Raw genomic sequence first — 26,315 nt, 5'->3', positions numbered from 1 at the left:
GTAGCTAGCTACCTTAGTAAGAATTACAGACGAATTTCACTCTGACTTGAAAGGGAAGTAATCATGTTAACCTAAGCACAGGCTGTAGGACAACTGGTTCTTTTAAAAACAAGATTATTGAGGTTTAATCGACATACATCGTTATGTCATTGTATTAGTTTCAAGGATACAACATAATGGTTCCAGCTTTTTCTTTCATTAATGAAGTTCCTGTCATCGGCTATTCCTAGGGTTGAGCACGTTCCATTAGAACCTGTCACAGCACAGTGGATATAACTAAGACACCTCCATAAGCCAAGAAGGCAAAAAACATAAAAAAAATATCTTGGGAAAGAAACCCCAAACCTATGGGATGACACAGTGTTTTCTTAAAGGTAAGCATGTTTCGTCCCAGGAGAAAATCCTCCCCCTCCCCCCTAAGGCATTGTTCCCCACCTGAACCTCAGGTCATCAAATGATCACCCCCTGCCCATCGTTATGACCCTTCACCAACACCTGGGGCAGTGCACCCCGTTTCCCCATCATTTTAGCTCTTAGGTCATCAGTCTGTCTGACACCATTCCTGCCTTCATGATTTCAACACACCTGTGGATGACCCGTCCAACACTCGGGTCTCATTTCTACTCCCTGACCCTGTCCCTCCAACTCACTCGTGTGGCCACACCCCAGACTTTGTCACTAAATCATAAGCTGTCCGACCACCCTTCCTATCTTCCCAGCTTGCTCTTTCCCAAAAGCCAACCCCAACTACCCTGTAGCCCCACTGAGCCCAATAACTCATCGATCCCCAAAACCGCCCTGCACTCCGCCAGTGTAAATGCTGTGATCGATCGTTATCACTCTAGCCCTGTAGAAACCTGTAATTCTCTTGTTCTGCTTTCGCTTTGTCTTATTGATGAGAGCCTGATGAATTCACCCCACTACTCTGTCCCTACACCCTAAAGCTAAACACAACTTAAAATGTACGCACATACTCATGCACATGTACTCATCCACACACGCACGCACACAATCACCAGTCTCACCTTACAATCCCGACAAGCCCTTCATGGAGCTCAGCAAAGACACTGCCATCCTTCCACTCCTACCCTGACTACCCGAGATGTGCACTCATCTTCCTCTCTCCTCAAATCTCACATATTTCCTCCCCATGTTCCCATCTCAGCTGGAGACCTTGCTTTTCATTTCACTAAGAAAATCAGATGCTTCTGAAGCAAAATTTCACAAACTCCCATCAACACTTTTGCCTGCCCCAGGCATCACCATCCACACACTCTGCCTTCTACTCTCAGCTGGACGCACCACTCGTGTGCCCCGTGCCATGCCCAAAGTTCCCATCGCCTTTGGCCACTGTGAGACACAGACCCAACAACACTTCCTCCTTTCTGCCGCGTCATCAGCATTACCCCCTCCACCGCACCAGTCACAGCAGCACACAAGCCCACTTCACTTTTCCTGTGTCGAAAACAAACCCTCCAAATCCTTTTTTTTTAAGGTTTTATTTATTTATTTGACAGACAGAGACTACAAGTAGGCAGAGAGGCAGGCAGAGAGAGAGGGGGAAGCAGGCTCCCCGCTGAGCAGAGAGCCCGATGCGGGGCTCGATCCCAGGACCCTGGGATCATGACCTGAGCCGAAGGCAGAGGCTTTAACCCACGGAGCCACCCAGGCGCCCCAAACACCCCGAATCCTTAACTGCCACTCTTTCCATATTGTAGCGGACCACTCTGCTCCTCCTATGACCATCCACTGTGGGCAGTTATCTCTTGGGACCGTCTCTCACACTTTCTCAGGCTCCCATCCCTACCATTTCTCTGGATGGTCTTTTCTGAGTGTGTGCATTCACACACACACAGGCACGCATGCACACATACACACACACACACATGTCCTTCAGAATAGCAAAACAATGATAGGAACTGAGGGGTTATTTAAGCATTCTCTCGTGCCCTCTGGTGTCTGAAGAAAGAAACAACACATGCACATAGAACTAGTAAAAGTCTAATAGTTCAAAGCTCAATATAGGATATGCACATGAAAATATATATGTAATTCATTAATGAGTATTTTTCAAAGACTTTATTTATTTATTTGACAGACAGAGATCACAAGTAGGCAGAGAGGCAGGCAGAGAGAGAGGGGGAACCAGTCTCCCTGCTGAGCAGAGAGACCGATGCGGGGCTCGATCTCAGGACCCTGAGATCATGACCTGAGCCGAAGGCAGAGGCTCTAACCAACTGAGCCACCCAGGCACCCCTCTATGAGTGTTTACTACATTATTTCCACTGCAGTGAGAGATCTCACAGTGTATCCCAAATGCCTCTAATCCTGGGGTGGGCGCAAATGGATACCCAAGAAGCTTCACGGGACAGGTGCACTGGGTTTGAAGGAAGTGTTCTATCACTCAGCCACAGAAGGAAAGAAGAAAGAAAGCAAGAAGGAGCAAAGACAGAGGAGAGAGAAGAACAGGTGCTAGAAGTAGTGAGCTCCCCAGGGTGGATGGAATGCCAGGCAGCACAGGGAAGGATGGGAATGGAAATTTAAGTTGGAACTAGTGGGGACAGGGCTCTGCACGCCATGAGCAGGGATTTAGACTTCATACTTAAGAAGATGGGAATCACTAAAGCTTTGAGCAAGGGGGCAAAATAATCCAAGCTGTGCTTTGGAATTTCGTCACAGGTGTGCTGGACGGGTCAGGAAGACAAAGGGAAAGGCAGAAAAGCCTTTGGGCACTAGTGTGCAGGCCTGAGCTAGGATGGCTTCCATAGGAAGACAAGGAAGGGAACGGATCCTGGAATCGTCACCGAAGTAGAATTGTTAAGACCCCGGCTCGGTAGAAAGAAAGAAGGCAGTCAAAAATGACAGCATTGTTTAGAATCTGGAATGATGACAGAAATAGACAAGACAGAGCACTCAGGGAAGAGTAGATTTCTTTGGAGGTATAGTAGTAACCTTTTCTTGGAAGAAGCTAAATTTAAGTGCAGGCAAGGCTATCTGAGAAGATAGCAGGTAGGTGAAAGTTTCAGTATAGAACTCCAGAGAGAAGGAACACTTAGCGTCTTCTCAGTCACTCACATGAAGCGAATGTGGTTGTGGACAAGATAAGTGAGAGCCAGAGAAAGGCACCAAGAGCATCTCCACCAGGGGCAGACAAGGTACAAGAGAAGGCTGCACAAGGGTACGTGATGTGAATGGAACTCTTGAAGCCACATCCCAGGGCAGTGATGTTAGTACGTAAGCACATCCACCAGGAGGCCATTAGAGGTGGAGTCCTCATGCAGGGTCCACGCAATAAGAAGGTGGTCGCACTACAGTCTGGCAAAGCTCTCAGTATGACCCTCAACTTGATGCCTTCAGCCAAGGGTTTCGTGCAATTACCCTCAGATTATCTACCTGAACCCAACACCCTGACCACGTTGGGCAAAGAGGGTACAGATGGAGGACTAAGGCTGCAGGGTAAACACCACAGCTGAATGAGGCACCTGGACAATATCTACCATCAGCTCGAGAGCAACACGTAAGGCCAAGTGAGTATATTTGCAGGGTCTAGTTCACCTGAAGGCTGGTGACTAGTCAGACTAAAATAAACATCATGGATAATAAAGATGGTTTTAATGCATTTATAACTACTTCTTCCACTTTAAGGTATAACTTGTTTGAAAGTAGGATAGTTTAATTTCAAAAATGAATTCCTTCAAGTGTGCTTTTTAAACTTCAGATTCTTAGGTCATGCCCCTTCCAATCCCCAGAGCTTCTGTACCTCAAGAATCTACATTTTTTTAATTTAATTTTTTTATTTTTAAGTAATCTCTACAACCCTAAGATCAAGCATCACACACTCTACCCATGGAGTCAGCCAGGTGCCCCAAGAATCTGCATTTTTTTTATTTAATTTTTTTATTTTTAAGTAATCTCTACAACTCCAAGCATCACACACCCTACCCATGGAGTCAGCCAGGTGCCCCAAGAATCTGCATTTTTTTTTCCTAAACCTTTCCAATGGTTCCAATGCAGGGTTCTGCTGGCTACACTTTGAAAACATCTCTTCAAGGACAGGGAGCTGAGAGATCCTTCTCACCTTCTGACCCACAGGAACACAGATGTAAATTTTTGAAAGACCCAAGAATATTCTTGCTTTTTGTTTGCATAAAAAAAAAACTGAGACTTTAAAGCCTACCTTTGGAAGAAAGAAAAGAATGATACTGAAATATTCATTATTTAATCAATGTACAAAACATAGACATGGGGGAAATAACATTAATAATTAACATGTGCTCCTTTACACCACAGGAAAGGGAATGGGAAAGCACTGACTTTAGGGTTTCATCATTTTTTGAAGGAGCAAAGAACAAAGCTAGCTTTCCATTCTAAGAAAGAAAGAAAGAAAGAAAGAAAGAAAGAAAGAAAGAAAGAAAGAAACATGGACATGATCCAAGGCTCAAAGAACCCCAAACCTAGGGGGTCCACAGGTAGCTGGGCTGAACCAACAGACAAGGTACTGACCCATTTGATTTAGAGCTGAGCTTAGGGTCTTGTTTGATTAGGTTTCCAGTTTCTTCCAATCAGGGGGAACCCTACCCTCCAAGGGTACATAACGTCTTGAAAGAAAGCAAAACACTTCAACTTAACGCTTACTCTCCTTGGCCACATTTCCATCAGAAACTTTGCCCCATTTCTTCATAATCCTTCTCCAGAGCGGCCAAGTCTTCCCTGGCCTCTGAGAACTCGCCTTCCTCCATGCCTTCCTTGCTGTACCAATGCAGAAACGCCCTCTTGGCATACATGAGGTCGAACTTGTGGTCCAGGCGGGCCCAGGCCTCCCCGACAGCCGTGGTGTTGCTCATCATACACACAGCCCGCTGGATCTTGGCCAGGTCCCCTCCTGGCATCACCATGGGTGGCTGGTTGTTGATGCCCACCTTGAAACCAGTCGGACACCAATCCACAAACTGCACAGAGTTCCTTGACTTCATGGCTGCGATGGCTGCATTCACGTCTTTGGGGACCACATCCCCTCTGTACAGTAGGCAGCAGGCCATGTACTTCCCCAGCCGAGGGTCACACTTGACCAGCTGATTGGAGAAGTCAAAGCAAGCAGCAGTGATGTCGGACACAGAGAGCTCCTCATGGTAGGCGTGGTCAGCAGAGATGATGGGGGCCAAGGTTGTCATGGGGAAATGTATTCTTGGATAAGGGACAAGGTTGGTCTGGAATTCAATGAGGTCCACATTCAAGGGCCCCTCAAACCGGAGAGAAGCAGTAATGCAAGATACCGCCTGGCCTATCAGCCTATTAATGCTGGCGTAAGAGGGACGCTCGACACCGAGTTTATGGTGGCAGATGTCATAGATGGCCTCGTTGTCCACCATGAATGTGCAGTCTGAGTGTTCCAGGGTGGTGTGCGTGGTGAGGACGGAGTTGTAAGGCTCCACAACAGCGGTGGAGATCCGGGGGGCTGGATAGACAGAGAACTCCAATTTCGTCTTCCTGTTGTATTCTATCGAGAGCTGCTCCATTAAGAGAGATGTAAATCCTGATCCAGTGCCTCCTCCAAAGCTTCGGAAAATCAAAAATCCCTGAAGTCCACTGCACTGCTCTGCCTGGGGAAGCAAAGGAGAGGTGAGACCTGGGCCACATGAGCCCCGCAGTGGCAGTGGGGCGACAAGAATTTTCCCCAGACAAAACTTTCAGAAAGGACGAGTGTGCCCTTATTAGTTCCCCAGTAACACACGTGAGTGGTTACCTGCAGGGTAGGGGAAGCACTTTAGAATTTCACTATAAACGAAGCATAAATATTCAACTGTCTTTAGCTGCCCTTCACAAATGTATCAGCTTGTGAGCTATAGCTCAGTCTTTCTCAGTAACAAACAAAATGGCCAAATATTGAAGCAACCTATGCCTCCCCCCTTCCCCCAGGAGATGAAGTACCTCTCACCCGTACATCCAGTCTACTATGCAGGTGTAAAAGGCATCATTTGATTAAGGAGTATGCCAGACACCAATATGTGTACTAGACAAAGGATTCCCCAGATGCAGGCCTGTAAAGAAGAGTTCAAGGTCAGGAACTAGAGTAACTAATCTCCGGGTAGGATGTGTCACCTGTTAACTTCACAAATAACGGAGACTACAGGAAAAGGACAGGTGTCAGGATGCTTTGGAAGTCTGTGAGAAAGTGAGCCATGATGAGTGGGCAGACGCGAGAGTAGAGGGGGGCTAGTCATTACAAAGAAGGACACCCTGCCCTCTGTCACAGCATGGAGGGACCTTAAGGCCATTAGGCCAAGAGAGATAAGTCAGACACAACAGGACAAATACTGTATCATCCCATTCATATAGGTGGAATCAAAAAATGTCCAACTCATAAGAACAGAAAGTAGCACAGTATCTTGTGGGAGCTGTGGGTGGGGGAAACTGGGAGACGTTGAAGGACACAGACATCCAGCTAGCAGATGAGTCCATTCTGGGGAGCTAATAGACAGCACCGTGGCTCTGGTTAGCAATTCTGTAGGCTTCAAAGTTGCCAAGAGAGTGGATTTTAAACGTTGTCAACACACACACACACATACACACACTAACTGCACTGTGGCCATTATTGCGCAATATCTCAATAAAGCAGTGGAAAAAACTAGTCTTTCTTCATAGATCTAAAAGGAAAGAGAAGAGGAGGCTGCAGTAAGCTAAAAGGTTTCTTCCATGCATCCTACATCACGAAGTGTCATCCAATCCTACACCAAGGTGCTTCCCAGCCTTGAGTGTCTGCGGGAGAGGCCGGGGGCGGTGACCTGGGTGTTGTATGGAAGACGGATCCCAGGCACTCAGGTACAGGCCCCCACTAGGCAGAAAGGGGCCACTTGCCAGCTTTCGGATCCTCTCGAGCACAAGGTCGATGATCTCGGACCCCACAGAGTAGCGACCGCGGGCATAGTTGTTTGCGGCGTCTTCCTTCCCACTGACGAGCTGCTCTGGGTGGAAAAGTGAGCGGCGCTGGCTGGCTCGAATCCCATCTGCAGAGGGGACATGAGGTCAGCAGGCTCCCTCCATTTGACGGCTAACCCTTTACCAGTTCAACTGCCAACCCAATGGTGATTTCCCCAGTGTCACGGTAAAGAAAGGGTTTTCAACTGCCGAGCTGGCCTTCCTCAGTCTAGAACAGTATCATTACTTCCAGACAAATGGAAAGTACATTTTCCCAATGTAGACCCTTTGTTAGTTTCTTACAGCTGCTGTAACAAATTACAACAAACCTGGTGGCTGAAAATAAGAGAAATGTTTTTTCTCACAGTTCAGGAGTCCAGAAGTCCAAAGTGAAGGTGTTGGCAGGGCTGGTTCCTGCCGCAGGTCTCAGGGAGAAGCTGGTCCTCGGCTTGGGGCCACACACTTGTGCCTACCTCCATCACGCATGCCCACTCCCCCAAACTAGGTCCCCTCTTCCTCTCATAAGGACACAGACCCTTGGCGTTATGGCCAACACCAATCCTGTAGGACCTCAACTTAGAACATCAGTGGCAAAGACCTTATTTCCAAATAAAGGCATATTCTGAGGTTGTAGGTGGACACATTTTTAGGAGAAACTCTTCAAACCCATCACACACTCTGTGATGCTCTGGCATTCTAAGGCCAGTATTTCTATCTACAAATCGGCAACTGAGTGCCAGAAAAAGCAGGAAAAAGCAAACTGATCTAAATTATTAGTAGTCCACTTTAAAAGAGGCTTTAACAAAGAAGGTGCGATGAGCTCAAATGCCTTCCCCAACTCGAATGCAGTTGATAAAACCACAAGTAGCAGGGAAATTGGGGTTAACACGTTGGCAGTCTTCAACACAGCCAAGGGCAACTCCTGCCTGGTTTTCCTCCTTTTAAAAACCTGCTCAGCTTGAGAAAATACCAAACACACGTCCTCAGGCCCAGGTCCCGCTCCCCAGGCCGAGAATTACCCAGATAGCCCAATTCCTACAGAATTACGCATCGGTGTTTGAGGGCCAAGCAGCCTCTGGGAATGTTGTCCAGCTTACGGCAGGATGCCATGCTGTGCAGCATTCAAGAGCACGTATCTGAGAATCCGTTTCCCAAGTTCACGGTTTCCTTCATCACTTGGCTTTCCAGCAGTTCCTTAGCATCCTTAAATCCCAGTGACCTCACCTCACATATAAAGATAATGTTAAGACCTACCCCCTTGAGCTCCTATGAGGATTACGTGAGATCGTAGAGCACAATGCATGGCCCATATGACAACAATTATTATAAATAATAATGACACAATTGGCTTCACGACACGTACTTATGCTAATGCTGTATTGACTCATCACCAGATACCTACAGATAGCCCTAGAAGCTCACTGCCTGAGAGGAAACACGCTCCATTTCTAAGAACGAGATGGCTCTCTCAGTTCTCTCCTGCCCATAACCACGATTTTCTTTTTTTCTTTTTTTTTAAAGATTTTATTTATTTACTTGACAGAGAGAGACACAGCGAGCAAGGGAACACAAGCAGGGGGAACAGGAGAGGGAGAAGCAGGCTTGCCACTGAGCAGGGAGCCCAATGCGGGGCTTGATCCCAGGACCACGGGATCGTGACCTGAGCCAAAGGCAGACTGAGCCACCCAGGAGCCCCTTTGACCATGAATTTCTAACCACAATTTTGCATACCACCAAATGTTTAAATTTACTAAAACTGATTTAAAGGACTCTTAAGTAACATACACACACCAAAAAAGTAACCAAAAGACAAATCAAAAAACCCACCAAAGTGAAGAGCTTTAAAAGATATATTTATAAACAAGATGTAAGTGGGCAAATAATTCTGGGTGGACTATTTGCTTCTCACTTATAGCTATAAGGCTGAGTTCAGGCAAAGAAGGGAATTTCTAGAATTTTGGAAGCCTGCTTCTTCATGTCAATGTTCAGTGGAGATCTTGAGGGTCATTCATAAATTCTTTCGGTAAAAACCACTCTTGGAGATCAGTGATTACAGCACTACCATTTAGTGCTACCAGTAGCACTACTACCTAAGCTGTCCACTCTCACTTCCTGGCACTTTTTCTACTTTCCTGAGTGACATGAGCATCTGACCCAGCATCCTTAACCAGCGCCCTCAGGGCATTCAGTGGTTTTTAAACATGACTATTTGGCAATCCCTTGCTTCCTGACTTCCAATGCTATTAGCCCCATTCCACTTGAAATCACTCACAACTGTCCCCCCCCCATCCAAAATCTTAAAGTTGCGAAATCCTTTCTCCAACCAAACTTCCTTACTACCCCCTGCTCCCCCAAGACCCAGCTCAACAGTCTTTCCAGATTCCTGTCCCCATCACTCTCCTACCCACACCCTGTTCCTGTTCAAGGTGCACGCTCCTCCACGCCTCTGGGAAGCTGCCTATGCTGCCCCCTCGGCTGAAGAAGTTTGATGGCTCCCCAGCTGCTCACTCCTTCCTGGGGATACCTCTGCATCTCATGGACATTTCTATTGTTATTAGGTTGCATTGAAGGATGTTGGCAATTTTTAGGTAAGAAATAACCAACCATGGACAATTTCATACGTCTCAAGTGAACACGTGTGTTGGTGTTGCTACGACCACTTACATTTTCTTCTCCACTAGTTTATGCTGCTTTTTTGTTAGAAGAGAATGGCTTTTTATTAGTTGGCAGACCTAGGGTCAAACCCAGTGCTCCCCTCAACAGTTCAACAACCTAAGGCCAGTTCCATGACCTGCCCAAGACTCAGCTTCTTCATCTGTTAACAGAAAATGGCAACAAGGTTTCCTAGACTCTAGCTAAAGCTCACAGGATGTTGGAAGGATTATAGGAAAATACCTGTGTGGTTCCTTGCTAATAAACAGTGGCTACTGCGGACTGAATGTTCGTGTCTCCCCAGGTGTCACACATTGAGGCCTCCCGCAGTGTGAGGGTGTTAGGAGGTGGGGCCTTTGGGAGGTGGCAGGGCCAGGGAGGGGCCCGGGTGAATGGGGTTAGTGCCCTTGCAAGGGGCCAGATGTGAGGACACGGTGAGATGGCAGCTGTCTGCAAATCGGGAAGAGAGCGCTCATCGGACACCAGCCAGGCTGCCACGCTGGTCTTGGACTCCTGCCTCCAGACAATGAGAAATAAATTTCCGTAGTTTAAGCCTCCAGTCTATAATATTTTGTTAAAATGGTCTGAACTCACTAGGACAATAGGAGGGAAGGGATGGACATTTGTTCCTCTCTACGCTCAACTCTACCTAGCCGGAATGAATGTTCATTGAATTCACTGAATGATACTGGATTCTTTCTCACCTCAACCTGGAGCTCCCAGCATTTTCGTCTTCCACCCCTCCTCCCTTCGCGCTAGCTTCACCGGTCTGCTCGCACAGCCTGGCCCTGTGATTAGAAGCATACGCTCGCCGCCAGGCCCACATCCCTGCTCACCCTGTCCACATATCATGGGCACCATCCATCCCAGCTGTGCTCTCTGCCCCTTCAGGCCCACACTCAGCACACCCTTCACACTTCCCTTGACCCTCTGTCCTCTTCTGCAAATGTGTATTATACCTCTTGTCCTTTCTCTGAGTTCTCACACAGTATCACCCCGTTATTCTGATCACAGAACTCCTCAATGAGCACCTTCCTCCTTGACACAAAATCCTCAGTCTCTACCTCAGAGAAGGAGAGGCATGACCCACTCTCTCCATGCTTTGGGTCCCCTCACTCACTCACTCTGAACCCTCCCTCCCCTCCCTCTCTGCTTGTTCTGCCTACAAATATCTTCAGTAGAATTCTACTCCATAAACACAATCAAAACTCACCTTTCCTCCATTCTAGAACCATTTGGGCTGGCTTTGAACGAGACCAGCTACTACCACAGCTTTTGGGTTTTGTCTCTGTAGGATAACTTCTCACTGAACACCTCTGGTTCCCCATCTTTTACCAGGACCAGCCTCTTCACGTGCAAATGGAACTTACCTACTCCCACACACCTAGGACCCCCCTCTGCAATTCCTACCTCATTTATCAATCTCATTATTCAAATAGTGAAATCTGGCTGCCATCTCTGAATTCTCTCTAGAACATTCACTGACACATAATCTGTTGCTCTTGTTTTAGATGGAAGTCTCTCAAATCTGTGTTTTCTTCTCCATTCTCCGTCCATACATCACAAAAACCTTGTAACTTTCTCCAGTCTACTCTCTTTCTAGATTAGTACCTGGCACATAGCAGGTGCTAAAGAAATGTTGTATACATTAATGAATAAATCTCTGTGATTAACATTACTGAAGTATAATTCTCAATCTGTCTTTTCCTTGCTCTAAAATCTTTATTGGCCCCCTATTTGTTATGAGGTTCACACCACACAAATTATTCAAAGAAATCCCATAGCCGGCCTCCACTCCAGTTCACGTCTCCTGTGAGTCTGCTATATCAACATCTTCTCCCTTTTCAAGCTGAAACAATATGTTTTCCATCCTCTCTCACCTGTGAACTGTTAAACAGCTCTTACCCAGCCTTCGAGACTCAGATGGAGTATCACTTTGTGCACAAAGTCCTTTCTGGTCTCTTCCAGAGAGGTAAGGTTCATGTCCTCACTTCCTTCAGATCCCTACATGTCACCCTCTCTACAAGGCCTTCCTCGGCATCCCTTAGGAAAAAAGCACCTCCCACCACTCACACAATGTTCCCTATCCCTGTGGCCCTGCTTTATTCTTCTCCATGCCACGGATGACCATCAGGCCTCCCACCAGAATGGAGGGTCCATGAAGACTCAGAGTATATACACCTCCAATGTCAAGAATAGTGCCTTGCACGCATGAGGCTCTCTTATTTGCTGAATAGAACAAGGAAAAAACAGTGCCTTCTCCTAAAACCTGGAGCTTATGCCTCTCTGTTTGGGCCAGTTCCAGATCCTCAAAACTGCCCTCTCTCTATGCTGTTTTCTAGAGGATTGGGGAATTTCTTCTGGTTTCTTCCTGCCATGTATCTCTGCCCTGACATGCTTATTAGCTTCTAATTCCAGATCCTCAGCCTCCTATTTGCCTGGCATCCTCAGACAGGCGCAAGTTAAAACGCCTGCCACAATATTCCGGACACTGAGATGTGGCCTCTCACACTGCTTCTTTAGCTACATTCACCAAAGTCCTCTGGGGACATATTCTACTCTGCCCGGCTTTCTAGATACGAGACTCTAGCTAAAGCTCACAGCTGCAAATCCCCGTTTGTCTGAAACAAAAATTCAGATATTCTCTTCAGGCACTTAGAGCTCAAGTCGGAAGACAACATAACTGCCTCTCCTAGCCTCCATGCGAATCTCACCAGTTCCTGAAGCCACCAGTGTTTCCTTATTTTTCATCCTTTCACATCCAGCAAACACGGAAACTGCACATAGGAATCCTGGCTGAGGCAGTTCTTACCTCGTACTAATACTCCATCTTTTCCTTCCCTTGGTCATTGATCTACTTCTGCCATCAGTTACCTGATCTGACCTGGTTCCGATAAGGAAATGAAATCCAATCCACTGTGTACAGATTGCAATCTCCGAAGATGGCCACAAGAATGTTTTCCATTTCTTGTGTGCTTCTGGAACCTCGCTCTTGCCACATCAAGAGGTGAGGTCCACTATTCCTCCCCTGGGTGGATCTCTGTAATGGTTTCAAGCCATCAGACAGCAACAGTGACACACTGGGACTTCTGAGGCTAGATTACAAAAATGCCACGGGCTTCTGCCTTGTGCTCAGGTGAGGCTTGCTCTTGGAACCGAGCTGCTATGCCATGTTTCTGGACAAGATACTACAAAGTCTGCTATTAATAATCATAAAATTATACTGATTTCTCAAAGTTAAGACTTCTCTGATTCCTTGCCTCTTTAGAATCATGTTCAGATAATGCCAAATTTCAGATTCTTTGTTGGAATCTTCTAGCAACTGGCTCTCAAATCCAAGAAAAGACTTAATCTTCTGCAACAACAGACGTGTGGAGAAACTAAAAAGGTTTGAATTTGTTTCATCACACAGAGAAAGAAGGCTAAGCAAGTACTCCCTTTGGGTAGGTTTCATGCCGATCGCCTTAAGTGGTCACAAACAAACTTCTAGATCTAAAAAATATCCCCATGATCCTATTCAGACAGATTCACACAATCTGGTGAGCCCATCTCTGGTACTGGATTTTTTTTGCTTGGAGTGCGGACCTGGTTATGTACAGTTGAATGCAAGCCTTACATTACCTATAACAGCGGGATCCAGATCCATGAGGAGTGCTCTGGGCACGTGCTTCCCAGCTCTCGTCTCACAAAAGAAGGTATTGAAAGATGCATCCATGTGCTCCATGTTCCCACTTTCCAGCTGATCCTTTCTACTACTGAGAACAGCGCCATCTGGCTGGATTCCATGTTCCAGGCAATAGAGTTCCCAGCAAGCATCCCCAATCTGGACGCCAGCTTGGCCAATGTGGATGGAAAGGCACTCCCTCTGAAACAAGCCGTAGGAGGTGAGAACCAACAGCCCTTGAAGATCACATGAGCTTGGTCACTCAGTAATGCTGCTCACAATCAACAGAAACCAAGCTTGCAGAAGCCAAGGAGAGAAATGTATGATAAGGCTAATTAAGTGTCTCATGGAAACCAAAACCCAGGGCACAGGTACACTTTCAGAACAAATGAACCAAGGACTCCCATTTTACTGAAAGATTTCTTTCAGCATCATAATTTAAGGACTTACTGAATAACAGGCTAAGCATGTGAGTTAAGAATATATATCCATAATATATTATACATGTATAAAATCAAGCTGCCTTACCCAGAAAAATCTTAGCTAGTTACTGGAAAGGAATAAAACCAAAAATCAATGTATAACCTTGACCTATATTAAAACCCATTGCACTTAAAGATGTTACTTTTTCACATCTTGAGGTTTTATATTTACTATGCATATGTGTTCTAAAGAAGAAAGGATGTTCTCAGCAAAATTTACCAAGGAAACATGTAATAGATTTCACAACCCAAAAATGTAAAAACTCAATACTGCAATAAGCAAACAAGAATAATGGTTTATAAAAAAATGACTGATATGTAGTTCTTCATATTAAGGGCTATCAATAGGGCAATTTTACATACATTAATTAAAAAAAAAAACTTGCAGAGCATCTGGCTGGCTCAGTCGGTAGAGTGACTGTTGATCTCAGGGTTGTAAGTTCAACTTCATGTTGGATGAAGAATTTATTTAAAAATAAAATCTTTGAAAACGCAAACAAACACTTGAGATAGCCAGTAGAGAAATAGGCAGATGACATACACAAATGAATTATTAAAATTAATAATAAATGAATTATTTTTTAAAAAATTGAAAAACACAAGGATTTAGGCACAAGGGAATTCACAGTATTATTTATAAGAGTGAGAATCAAGAACCAATCTACATTCATTTATTGTTGGGCATTTGAAGAAAAGTTATGCAACCCGTAAAAGTTTACCCCCCAAATTTTATGACATGGGAAAAGCTTATGATAAAACGGAGGTAAGAGGCATATAAGTTGTATAACTGTATATAAAGTATGACATCAAATACATTAAAAAATAAGCAGAGAAAAAGAACCTTAAAATGCATCAAATATTAACTATCTTTATATCTGGGCAGGGAATATTTTTTCCTTGTTCGGACTCCAGTGTTGTCCCTCACCCTCATCAGCCTCCATTCCCCCATCCCACGTTTAAATCACCATTCACATCCTTCTTTTTAAAGGCCAACAACTGTTTTGGTCATTTAAACAGACACGAATATGTACTCATCTAAGAGAAGGAAAGAAAAGACCCAGAAAAACCACAAGGGCAGCATTCACACATTTGAATGCTGTGGGGTTTTGATTGCCAGTGGGCATGGGACAGGTCTGTGCAGGAGGACTCATAGGCTCCCCTTCCAGGTGTTAGCCTGGTAAGCCGATCAGCAGCTCTGCCCTTGTCCAGGGTGTTCTTCCGCTGGACAAGGTCTGAGATCAACCACGAAAAGACCACTAGTCCAGGGAGGGAGGGAGCTCTGGCCAGTCACAGCCCTGCCATCCGACCTGGACTCTGTTCCTGCTCCACCGCATCACGCCCTTGTACTCTGTCTCCTCAATTCACAAGGACTAACAGCCCTCTCTGCTTTATGAGGAATTCAAGTTCACTACTTGAGTAGAACTCCCCCCGCCCCATGCCTTCTCCATGCAACTACGGGTCTCTCACGACAAAGTCTGTGAACTCAATTCAGGAAGCACCTCACCCAGGATCCCAACTTCTGTCCAGCACAGAAAAAATCAAACAGCATGCTCCATCATAAACGAGCTTCTAACATGCTTGTCTGCAAAGCACGGCTTCCTTCCTCCCACACCTGCTGGACTGCAAACGATCTCAGTACAGTACAGCTATTGTAATCAGATCAAAACTCCCTAGACTTAGGTAAAAATCCTGAACGGGGGGTTCATTTCATGGTTTCCCCATCTTTTGAGCCACTTACAAGTCAATTTCTCTCACAGCACCCCCAGCTTACCACCCAGGCTATGGCAGGTGCACATGCATCTGCTCCAAGTACCCAGAGAAAAAATAATCACCAACATGGAAAAGCAGTTGCTGCTGTTTACACAGTCTGTTACCCAAGGGGTTCAGACATAGGCATGGTATGGTCCTTTTCAAACTTGACAGGAACACTTGGCTCAAGAAGGACAAGTCACGCCCTTCCCAGTTTGAGAAGCAGCTGAGTTTATGACTTAACTGTGTCCCAGGGCACAGAAGGCTATTTTCACCTTCTTCTCTTAGCCAATCCCTCCTTTCCAAACTATCTGTTAAAACATTAGCCACACTAGGGGTGCCTGGGTTGCCCCGTGGGTAAAGCCTCTGCTCTAGGCTCAGGTCATGATCTCAGGGTCCTGGGATCAAGCCCCATATCAGGCTCTCTGCTCAGAAGGGAGCCTGCTTTCCCCCCCCACCCTCAGCCTACCTGAGATCTCGCTCTCTGTCAAATAAATAAATAAAATCTTTTTAAAAAATAAATAAATAATAAAACATTCGCCACACTATAAAATAATTGTAAACTGCCCATTCAATATTGATATTATATTGATATTATCAATCACAGCCCATTCAATATTGATATTATCAATCACAGCACATCAGCTGCCACAATGTTTATCTAAATTACTAGGAAGGCACAGTTTTCTAATTAACTTTTTATTTTGAAATAAAGATAAGCAGTAGATTCATACACGGTTTTAAGAAAGAATGAAGATCTCATGTACCCCGTACCCATTTTCCACCCCGTTAGTATCTTGCCAGGTGATACTGAAAAATATCATCCCCAGAATGAAATTTAGTCAAGCAACAGAATGTTTCCATGACTGCAGGGATCCCTCATGTAGGAAGGCATGATTTTTAAGAGCAAAATAACTTCAATATCCTTAAAATGTTGGAGAGAAAGAGTCTAAGGGAGTGAGAATATCAGATAAGAAAGCAGTATGAAGGCTGCTTCCATTTAAGAATTTAAAATTCTAAGACACCAAAAACTATGGGAACTAGCACATAAGACATTAAAGGGAGAGTGGATCTTAAGAGATGATCCCCAAACAGGAATTACTGTAAGTAACTATGTTCATTGTTGTCCCCCAAGAACGAAACTCAAGAGAGGATGAGGAGATGGCCATGCACTTTACCCTGTTGTGCATTTATGAGTCTAGCCATGATGACCTGGGTCTGAAGTCCCCAGAAACTCTAAACGCATAACTAAAAGTGGAGCAATTGATTTCTACAGAAAAATCAGCACAGCAGGTCCAAAACAAGTGTAGAACTAAAGGAAGGAAGGGTTCCTGTTTCACTACTTCGGTTAAAAGCAGGGAACAAACTGCAAATTCACTAAGCTTTTCCTAAAAGCAGCAAAACTACAGGTGAACAGACCAGAGCTTCAAGTCTGCCTCACAGTTACCAAAAGAAACAAATGTCTCCTTAAAAAGTATTTCTCTTGTACTAAGAATGTATTAAGGATAGTTTGGCAGGGAAGAGGGCCAAATTCAGTTAGTAAAATTTGCTACAAAACCACAGCAACACTGATAACCACGTCCAAGGACCCCAGCCACTTACCATGCTGATCTGGAGGTGCCCCTGCTGGCCCTCGGTAATGACCAAGCCAAGCCGCAGGCCCAGGTGGACTTTATCACCGGGCAGGAAATGACTCCAGCTGAGGTCTGTGACACCTGCTTCACTTAAAGCAGTACAGCCCCTTCCTGAATTTCCCGTTCTCTGCCCAAAAGCAGCGATGCGGGACCCGAACAGCCCGAGATAACTCTGTGTACAACTACAGGTGATGTCATTACAGCGTACCCAAATCTACTTCCAACTTAAACCTGTTCTGGTTAAAAATAAAAATTGTCTTCTTAAAAAGATCCTCCTCCTGGATTAAGAATGTATCAAGCATGGTTGGGGAAAGAGTAGGAATCAAATTCGCTGCAATAGCAAATAGCTTTTTCTAGCGCATAAGGACTACATGAATATCTTCACTTTAAATAAGATTCAAACAATTCCTGGGACAGACGGCAAACCAAGAAAGTGTCCTTTTTACCTCTCACCTCCTACTCATGTGCCTTGACTGTGACCACCACTTTCAAATGTATGGGGATTTTCTACGTTTTGGTTATTCCTAATTTTATTATTTGTTCTATTTTAAATTGTGATATTATTATAGATAACATACACTTATACTGATATTTTTGGTTATTTGAATTAAGATCAGAGAACATACTCTAAATAATTTCTCTCTTTATATATTTGTCAAGACAGCCTTCACGTTCTGCTATATGGTCAATTTTTGAAAATGTTCTGTGAATGCTTCAAAAGAATGTATTCTGTAGTTTGTCGGATGCAATGTTTTAGATACACATTTCAAACTGATTTACTGTGTAGTCTAAATTTTGAGCATTGATTCCTTTTAAAGATGTGTCAAATTTTCCCATTATGATTGTTGATTTGTTTATTGTTTCTCTGACAATTTTTGTTTTATATATTCTGAGGCTATGTTAATAAGAACATGTAAATTTTAAAATTGTGAGATATTCTAAGGAATGAAATATTCTATCACTTTAAAATGACTATATCTATGAATGATTTTGTCTTAAATTCTTTATTACTGAGTAGTAGTATTACTACTTCAATATTATTTTCTTGGTTAGTGTCTGAATAACGTATTTTCTATCATTTTGCATTCTTAAGAATTTAAAAACCTTTCAGAATTCTCATATTTTTGATGTGTCCTTTGTAAGTTTACATTACAAAAATTATGGGATATTTTCCTATTTATCTTTTAATTGAAGAATTTAGTCCATTACATCAATGTAATAACTAATAAAGCTGGGTTTAGATATCTTATTTTGTGCTTTTATCTTATATCTGTTTGTCCCCATGCTCTAGGTTATCTGTTGGCATCCTTTCTTTTGTGCCAATGACATGTATTTAAGCCAACACGGCATTATTGTTGTTGTTTCATAAAAATCAATGTTTATTTTACCACTTTCTTTGCTTTTCATTCCTTCTCCTACTTTTTTTCTTCTGTTTGAAGTAAATCCTTCAGAATTCCTTGAGTGAGGTCTTTCAATTACTTTTTTTTTTCTTTTGTATCAAATGCCTTTATTTCACCCACCTTCCTGAAAGATATCTCATCGGGTATGGAATTCTGTGCCAGCATTTCTCCCTGAGTCCACTGGCTTCTGGCCCCTGCTCCTGCCTACAAGAAGTTGTCAGTAGAAGAGTTGCTCTCTTTAAGGTCTCTCTGGCTGCATTAGAATTTATCTTTGTCTTTGGCTTCTTTAGTTTTACCATAATTGTCTTTATGTGCATTTCTTTATCTGTCTGGCTTTGGATTTGTTGGATCTAATGATCTGTAGATTCATGTCTTTCTTAATTTTAGAGTTCTCAGCCATGATATTTTTTGAGTATTGTTTTCCTCCCATTTTCTCTTTCCTTTTTGTTAGACATTTTTATATACCTTATACGTCTCTGAACATCTCCTATTTGCAATCTCTTTGTATCTCTGTGTTACAACCTGCTTAATTTCTCCAGCTATCTTCCCCTTTATTCATTGTCTTTTTGGGGCTTTATCTAATCTTTTTTTAAAGTCATGCACTAAGTTGTCAATTGTAATAACTATATTTTTCATTTTTTGGAAGTTTTTTTTTTTTTTAAACCTGCTACATCCAGTTTTTTTTGGGGGGGGAGCGGTCAGTGATTGACTATTTCTCCAAGATATCTTCCATCTTGTCTTCTATTTGTTTAGACATAGTAACTGTAGATGTTTCCTTCTAACTGATTATTCCATGAAACAAACATTTTTGCAGGTCTGTTTCCTCTGTCAGTTATTTTTTCTGATTCATACCAGCACTGGCTTTTTTTCCCCTCCTTATGTATTTGTATTTGACTGTGTGCTTCTGGTTTTCTTTGAGAACTTAGTTGAAGGGAGTCTTTGAAGTCTGGAATGAACATGTTTCTCCAGAGACAATTTGCGTTTACTTCTGCAAGTCATCTAGGGGGCGTTATCTGTTTAAATTGATTCACTGAAGTTTTCTTATTTTTCAGACTACCCAAGTGAAGTGATTTTAGGTTACCTTTTGGTCTAGGGCCATCTTGTGGTTATAATTCTGAGAGGCAATCCCTCCCAATGTCCTGCTCTGCTCAACACCAGAGGAAAAACCTTGTCGTCTCTTGGGTGTCAAGTGGCCTTACACTTACTCTGTAAGTATTTGGGGAGTTCAACTTTATGGAGGAGGATCTCCTATGAAACTATCTTGGGTTGGGCATTGATTCCTCTCCCTTGGACCCAGTGAGTCCATGAAAATTGATGCTTCCCTGTTTGGCAAGCAACTTTAACACAAGAAGGAGTTTCTGGCCTGCATGTATCTCTCTCATTTCCTCAGGAATTGGCCTTGAAATGCTCTACTGTCTTTTTCATCAGTGCTTTTGATATGTTCTTTTGTGTGTTAGTCAGCATTTTTAGTTTCACTTAGTGGTCAAAGAGGTCCAGCTAACTTATTCCATCATATTACTGGAGCTAGAACTCCAATTGCTTATTTTTAAACCTGTTGTGGATGTGTCTCTTGTAAGGATAGTGAGAGTCTCTGTCTCTCAGTACAAAAATGTAGTGTGTTCACATTGCTCGTGATTACCAATATGCCTGAGTATATTCTTGCCTTACTTTACATTTTCCACTGACTAGGCTTTTTTTCTTTTCTTACTTTCCTCCAATTTGATAGACTGATTGAATTTCCTTTGCACACCACAATTTTTTTCTAGTGGTTTGTAAGTTATAGCTCATTTTCCAGTATTTCTGTTACTCTCAAATTTTTAATATGCAAATTTGATTATATTTGTTAATTTATATATTATTTTAATCTTATATATTTTAGTCTTTTAGAAATCTATTACCCACCAAAACATGCACGCACGTGTGCATGCACACACACACACACACACACACACACACACACACATTTTCAGTCTTCCCCCTTTGTAAAAAAATTTTTAAATATTTTAAGTAATCCCTAAGCCCAATGCGGGGCTTGAATTTATAATCCTGAAATCAAGAGTGTTATGCTCCACTGACTGAGCCAGCCAGGCACCCCTCAATCTTCCCCTTTTATGCCATCCTCACATCTCTTGCTTCCAAAATTGATATTATCTGGAATTTTGGTGTCACTAAAATAATTTTTTTACACTAGCCATTAAAAATTATTTAGGCATAAGTATAAATTGTACTGGCTTCTTTATATACTACTGCTTCCTGTAATCCACTTAATTCTTTCTCATTGGATTTATTAGTCATGTTGCTGGATTATACATGCAAGTAATTCTTTCAGTTATGTGGATGGTACATTTGATAGGTTCCTACAGATTCACGAATGTGTTCACCTTTTCTTCCCCCTTAAATAATAACAATGTGTTTGAATATGGGATTTTAGGTTCCAAACCATATGTCCTCAAACCTCTGAAGATACTGGCCATTATTCCTTCTTTCCATTAAAAAATATTACACTGCTCTGATTCTTTGTTCCTTATAGACAGGCTTTCTTTGAGAACTTTCATCATTTTTCTCTTTATTTCTTTGAACATGAAAATTTCCATGATGTGGTTCTATGTAATCTTTTTAAAATCACCTCGTTCCGTACTTGGAGGATACTTCTAATACTCAGGTCTTACTCTTTCTTGGGCCTGGGCTTTTTAATTTAGTTATTTTCTCCTCTCCATACTGCCTGTTCTCTCTCCTGGACTCTAGTTAGATAAAAGTTAAAACTTTTAGTGTTGCTCTTTTGACTCTATATTCTTCTTTCATACTTTCCTTTCCCTTGGGTCTTTGCATTGTGTTCTTGGAGAATTCTTCAGCTAGAACTTTTGGCCGATTGGTTTGCTTTTCATCTGCATTGGTTCTGCTATCGATGTGTCTTTTGGTTTAGTTTTATTCTATTTTATAGAATTTTTTAAAGATTTTATTTATTTATTTGAGAGAGAGAGAGAGGGCACAAGCAGGTGGAAGGGCAGAGGGAGAGGGAGAAGCAGACTCCCACAGAACTGGGAACCCTATGTGGGCTCGACCCAGGACCCTGAGATCATGACCTGAGCCGAAAGCAGACGCTCAACTGACTGAGCCCCATTTATTTTTAAGTGACCAGAATTTTAGTGTATTTTCTTTTCATGGCTGAATTGGCATCTCACCTCTCCCTTTGAAGTCTTCTGTTTGTGTTTGTGAAGTCTTCTGTTTCTTTCCTTGTGTTCTAATTCTTTCCCCTTTAGGATTTTGATGTCCCTCTCATTGTGAAGGTTTTCCTTAAATCTTTTAACAGTCATGATTTTATCTTTTATCCTGTTTTGTCTTAGACCTCTATTTGCCTGCCTGTGGGTGCTATTTTCTACAGCCTGTTTCTGGTGATAAAGGTGGAAGGTTGGAATGTACTGCTGGAGTGGCTTCTATCTGTCTTCTGCTTTTGTGTTCCCCATCTTCCCTGGAATAGTCCTGAAGCACTGCTCCATCTCTCCAGCTTCGGGTCCCCACTCACTGCTTTAGCCAATGGGCAAGTAGACTTTGCAAGCAGAGGAGGGGGAAGAGGCTTGTTGACCCACCTGCTCCAAATGTACCTTCCAATTTAATGATTCCAAATCATTAAAACTCCTTCTGCATCTTGTATCTGTTGATTCTGCATGGGGAGCTCCTTTAATCATGTGTACTCCAGCAGTTTTCTCCTGAATTTATGAGTTCTACTTGTCACAGAATTTGATCTTCATAAAGTCAGTCCCATCTGTCTCTATCTGCCAATAATCCCCCAAATTTTTAGGGTTCTGGTAGTTCCATATAATAAAGGCAAAGAATAAGCCGGTTTCATTTTATAAAAGCAGGATCATGTTTATTTTGTTGCTGTGTCAAATTTCTCCCATTGGCCCCTGATTATTTTTAGTTTGACACAAGATAAGGGAAAATCAGATGATTTAATTATCTCTTTTCTGGTCCACTGATACATTTAGTATGTTTCATTTTTTTTTTTTAATTCTCAACCTCACTTAGAGCTATGATTACTTAGATTTGCAAAGGAATTAGAACAGAATTAGAAAAGTCTCTTTTGAAATATAACCTAAGAAATGCATCTTAGTATTAGTTTCTTTTCTTTTTTTTTTTTTTTTTTAGTAATTTCTTTCTTCCTTGAAACAATAAATCTTAAAGGAATAAAGTTCCCTAAAGTAATAATAATTGGAATTTCAAGTTTGGAGAAGTCTTCTGCTGTGATGGTTAGTTTCATGTATCAACTCGGCTAGCCCATGGTGCTTAGTTATTCAACCAAACACTAATCTGTAACTGAAAAGGCACTTTGTAAATATGGTTAACATAGACAATCAGTTGACTTTAAGTAAATATTATCCTTGATAACATGGGTGGGCCTCATATAATCAGTTGAAAGGCCTTAGAAGCAAAGCAGCAGCACCAGCTTCAGCTCCTACCCAAGAGTTGCCAGCCTTCCAGTCTGTCCTACTGACTTCAGATTTTATAGAGCCCACGTCACATAAACCATTCCATGAAATATACTTCCATACACACACACACACACACACGTCACACTACTTTATACCTCATATATAAATACGTAAGTCTCTCTTCTACATAAACCTCCATTTTTATATAAATATAGACATATATAAGTATTTATTACTAGCTCTATTTCTCTGGTAGAATCCTCATGGACACATGGGTTAGCTGTCGTTATGTCTTTGAAAGAGAGTGGGGAAAAAAAACTTGCAAGTATGAAAGTGTGGGGTATATGGTTAGGATTTCCTTCCTTTACAAAGTTGATCTCTTAACTATTTTTCAATATAGGCCAGTTAACTCACTGGCTAAGTGATTGAGAAAAAGTAACCTTCTAAGCAAGAAATTCTTTGGCTCTGAGAAATAATTCTTTCTGACTGATATTCTGACATTTCTGAAGATATTATCTTTGCTAATTCTCTGTTGGCAGCCCTGGCTGCCACAGCCAGAATCACTTTCCATTGTCATTCCCACCTCTACCGTGCCCACCTCCCTACCTTCTTCCCTTTCCTCCCACCTCCCTCCTCCCCCACAACTAACAGAATTCTGTACTTTGAAATTTCAATGGCCTCCTCCCCAGACAGTCTAAGCATAAAAGCAATTCGGCTCAATCTACTTCTAATTAATTGTACTTCTCCTGGCCACACATTTTTCTTCCCAAGTTCCATTCCTCTTAAACCCCCCAGCTGTCATTCCAGTTTCCAATTTAACTGTTATTCTCCTTGAAATATCCAAAACCAAACCAAGATCATAAATAGATGATAGGTGCAAAACAATGACCAGCTTTCCCTTCCCCTACACACAAACATGCCTGATAGATTCGAAGAAACGACAAGCCTGATTTCAAACAGTCTGTCCTGTTGTGCCTAGCAATACTCTTTGGCTGGTCGGATATGATGACTGGACAGTTTCTCCATCAAATACATTTACCATCAGAGTAACCTTCCCATTGGCGGTTTAAGACTACACAGCTTTGATATCTTTAAAAGTCTTTTCATTCTCATTTTTCTGCAAAACATGCATCTGAGGGCTTGGGGAAAGAACTGAAGTATCCGTGGTGCAGAGGGGTCAGGCAGACTGCTGGAAGTGGCCGAATAAAAGACACTGGGCATTCCCAACTTCTCCCTCTATAACCCCACTTACATACAGCTGGTATGTACTGTATGACCTTACTGGTTGCTAAAACAAGCATGACAGGTATCATTTGGTAAGCAGTTTTACAAAAAGAGAGTTTGATTTATTTAGAGAGTATAAGAGACTAGGTTTTAGAAGTATTGGTTTGTGTAGTAATTTATACCAGTCTACTAGCTGTTGAAATAATCTTTGAGAAAGACACCCAAAAGAATATTTGTAAATCTGTTTGCATGGAAACCTGCTCCTTAGGGGAGCCTGGCTGGCTCAGTGGGAGGAGCATGTGACTCTTGATCTCAGGGTCCTGAGTTCAAGCCCCCCTTGGGTATAGAGATTACTTAAATAAATAAACTTGAGGGAAAAAAGAAAGCTCCTTAGACAGCTCTAACTGCTGCAAAGCAAAACTTTCTTCTTTAATTGCTGGGGGAGAGTGGGATAAGGTAGAATATCTCAACATGATTCTTGTAACACAAGAATTTTTCCTCGTGTTATAAATGCAATTCAAGTTCAGCATCTCATGATTAAAAAATTATGAAATATAAGAAAGTAAAAATAATTTCAATACTTATAGTCTGACTACTTAGTGAATTTTTAATACATTGATTGCATGTTCTTCCTCTTTTAAATCTCTTATAATTCATAACTCAAAATATACTGAATATGTCTATATTCCATGTTTTTGTTTCAAAATTACAGTACCTATCCTATTATACACTTTATAGTTATTTTTTTTAAGATTTTATTTATTTACTTGACAGACAGAGATCACAAGTAGGCAGAGAGGCAGGCAGAGCAGGCTCCCCAGCCAGCAGAGAGCCCCATGCGGGGCTCGATTCCAGGACCCGGGGATCATGACCTGAGCCAAAGGCAAAGGCTTTAATTTAACCCACTGAGTCACCCAGGCGCCCCATTTATAGTTAATTTTTATGGGCTGAAAATATTCTTTCCAGTGGATCAACTATAACTAACCACTTCCCTATCATTTTTATTTCACTTTCTTTACTTTTTCTGATATTATAAACATCAGTGCCATTAATCATTCATATCTTGATGTCTACGGGCAACAAAATTTCAGTTCTGTCCTCCCAGGGCGTCCGGGTGGGCATGAGAGTGAAAATGACAGAATGCAGATTAACAGGCGAAAAGCAATCATTTTCACAGGTACGCGGGAGCCCCAATAGGAAAACGAAGACCCAGAGAATTGGCAAAATCTTAGGGCTTTCACCCTAGGTCAGAGGAAGAGGCAACTGTCGGGAAAGGAGCTGAAATGTATGAGACCGAAGGAGGGCGAGAGTTTCTTTAATGGGTGCTGTTCCTACAGAAGTCCGCCTCCTTGGGCTTCCTCCGTCGCCCCAATCTCGGTCAGTGAGAGCGTTTCCTTCATCCGGGTACCCGGAGCGCAGCTCTCCGCACGCAAGCCCCCGCCGCAGCGCTCAGGGGGCACCGGGGAGTCAGGGCGCCCCTTCGGCGCCCGGCGTTTTCACGCGCGCACAGCCCAAGCAGCCCCCGCGCCGTCCTCCCGGGTGGCCCCTTCTGCCGCCCCTCGAGGTCGAGACAGTTTTACTCCTCAGGATGGATTCCCAGAGATGCGATCATGGTGTCGAAGGAGAAGTTCCCGGTTGGCCTCTGACGCGCAGAAAGTGACATTTAAAATCAAGGCACGTGCTATGTAACGACCGTCTTTTTTACGGGAGAAGGTCCTTTACTTGACGTCTGCTTTTTTGCTGCTTCCAGACTTAGAGGATGAAAGGCACCTTCACGCCCTTTGCTCGCGAGGGGCTCTCTCCCCCGAGGACGACTCGCGCCCGGGTTTTGGTGGTTTCCTAGAGACGCTCCGAGAGCACATTTCCGTTCCCCGAGGTAACTGGGATCTACCTCACACGAGTAATTTAGCTCCTATGTGGCCAACCGCCAAATCTCAGTTCGGGTCAGCACTTCCGATCTCTCTCCCCCCACCCTCCCCTCACCCCCGAGTACTAGGACAGACCTCAGGCTCCAATTCGCCCTGGCCTGTGGCGGAAGTCCTAATCGATTAGCCGTGAGGTAGGAACCCGGCCTTGGGAATTCGGAAACCGAGTACAAACCAAACCCAAGGCCGTCACTATAACGCTTTCCGGCCTCCACTTCCGCGCTCGCGGGGCGGGACCTC

The 26,315-nt window shown here is 43.2% G+C and overlaps 1 protein-coding gene across 2 annotated transcripts; it reads right to left on the bottom strand.

Moving 5' to 3' along the window:
* Positions 1 to 4,622: 4,622 nt before the first annotated feature.
* On the bottom strand, positions 4,623 to 26,218 carry TUBAL3 (tubulin alpha like 3). 2 transcript variants are annotated; one of them, XM_032881665.1, is made up of 4 exons: positions 26,154 to 26,218; positions 13,189 to 13,432; positions 6,856 to 7,004; positions 4,623 to 5,600 (listed from the first exon to the last, which is right to left on the bottom strand). In XM_032881665.1, the coding sequence occupies exons 2-4, from the start codon at positions 13,289 to 13,291 to the stop codon at positions 4,656 to 4,658; spliced, it is 1,197 nt and encodes a 398-aa protein (XP_032737556.1). In that variant the 5' UTR covers positions 13,292 to 13,432; positions 26,154 to 26,218; the 3' UTR covers positions 4,623 to 4,655. The 2 variants fall into 2 exon arrangements, with proteins under 2 accessions (XP_032737556.1, XP_032737555.1); XM_032881664.1 differs by lacking the exon at positions 26,154 to 26,218 and adding an exon at positions 17,065 to 17,087.
* Positions 26,219 to 26,315: the final 97 nt, after the last annotated feature.

This window comes from Lontra canadensis, unplaced genomic scaffold (genome assembly GCF_010015895.1).
Source record: "Lontra canadensis isolate GAN:19392208 unplaced genomic scaffold, GSC_riverotter_1.0 scaffold76, whole genome shotgun sequence".
Lineage (NCBI taxonomy): Eukaryota > Metazoa > Chordata > Mammalia > Carnivora > Mustelidae > Lontra > Lontra canadensis.
The sequence above is the reverse complement of the archived record's forward strand: the minus strand, read 5'-3'. Positions and strand labels throughout refer to the sequence as shown.

Coding starts and splice junctions, on each gene's coding strand:
- TUBAL3 (XM_032881664.1), bottom strand. Junction 7,005..13,188: donor TCTGGATCCCGCTGTTATAG/GTAATGTAAGGC, acceptor TCCCCTCTGCAG/ATGGGATTCGAGCCAGCCAG. Junction 5,601..6,855: donor TCGAGAGGATCCGAAAGCTG/GCAAGTGGCCCC, acceptor TTGCTTCCCCAG/GCAGAGCAGTGCAGTGGACT.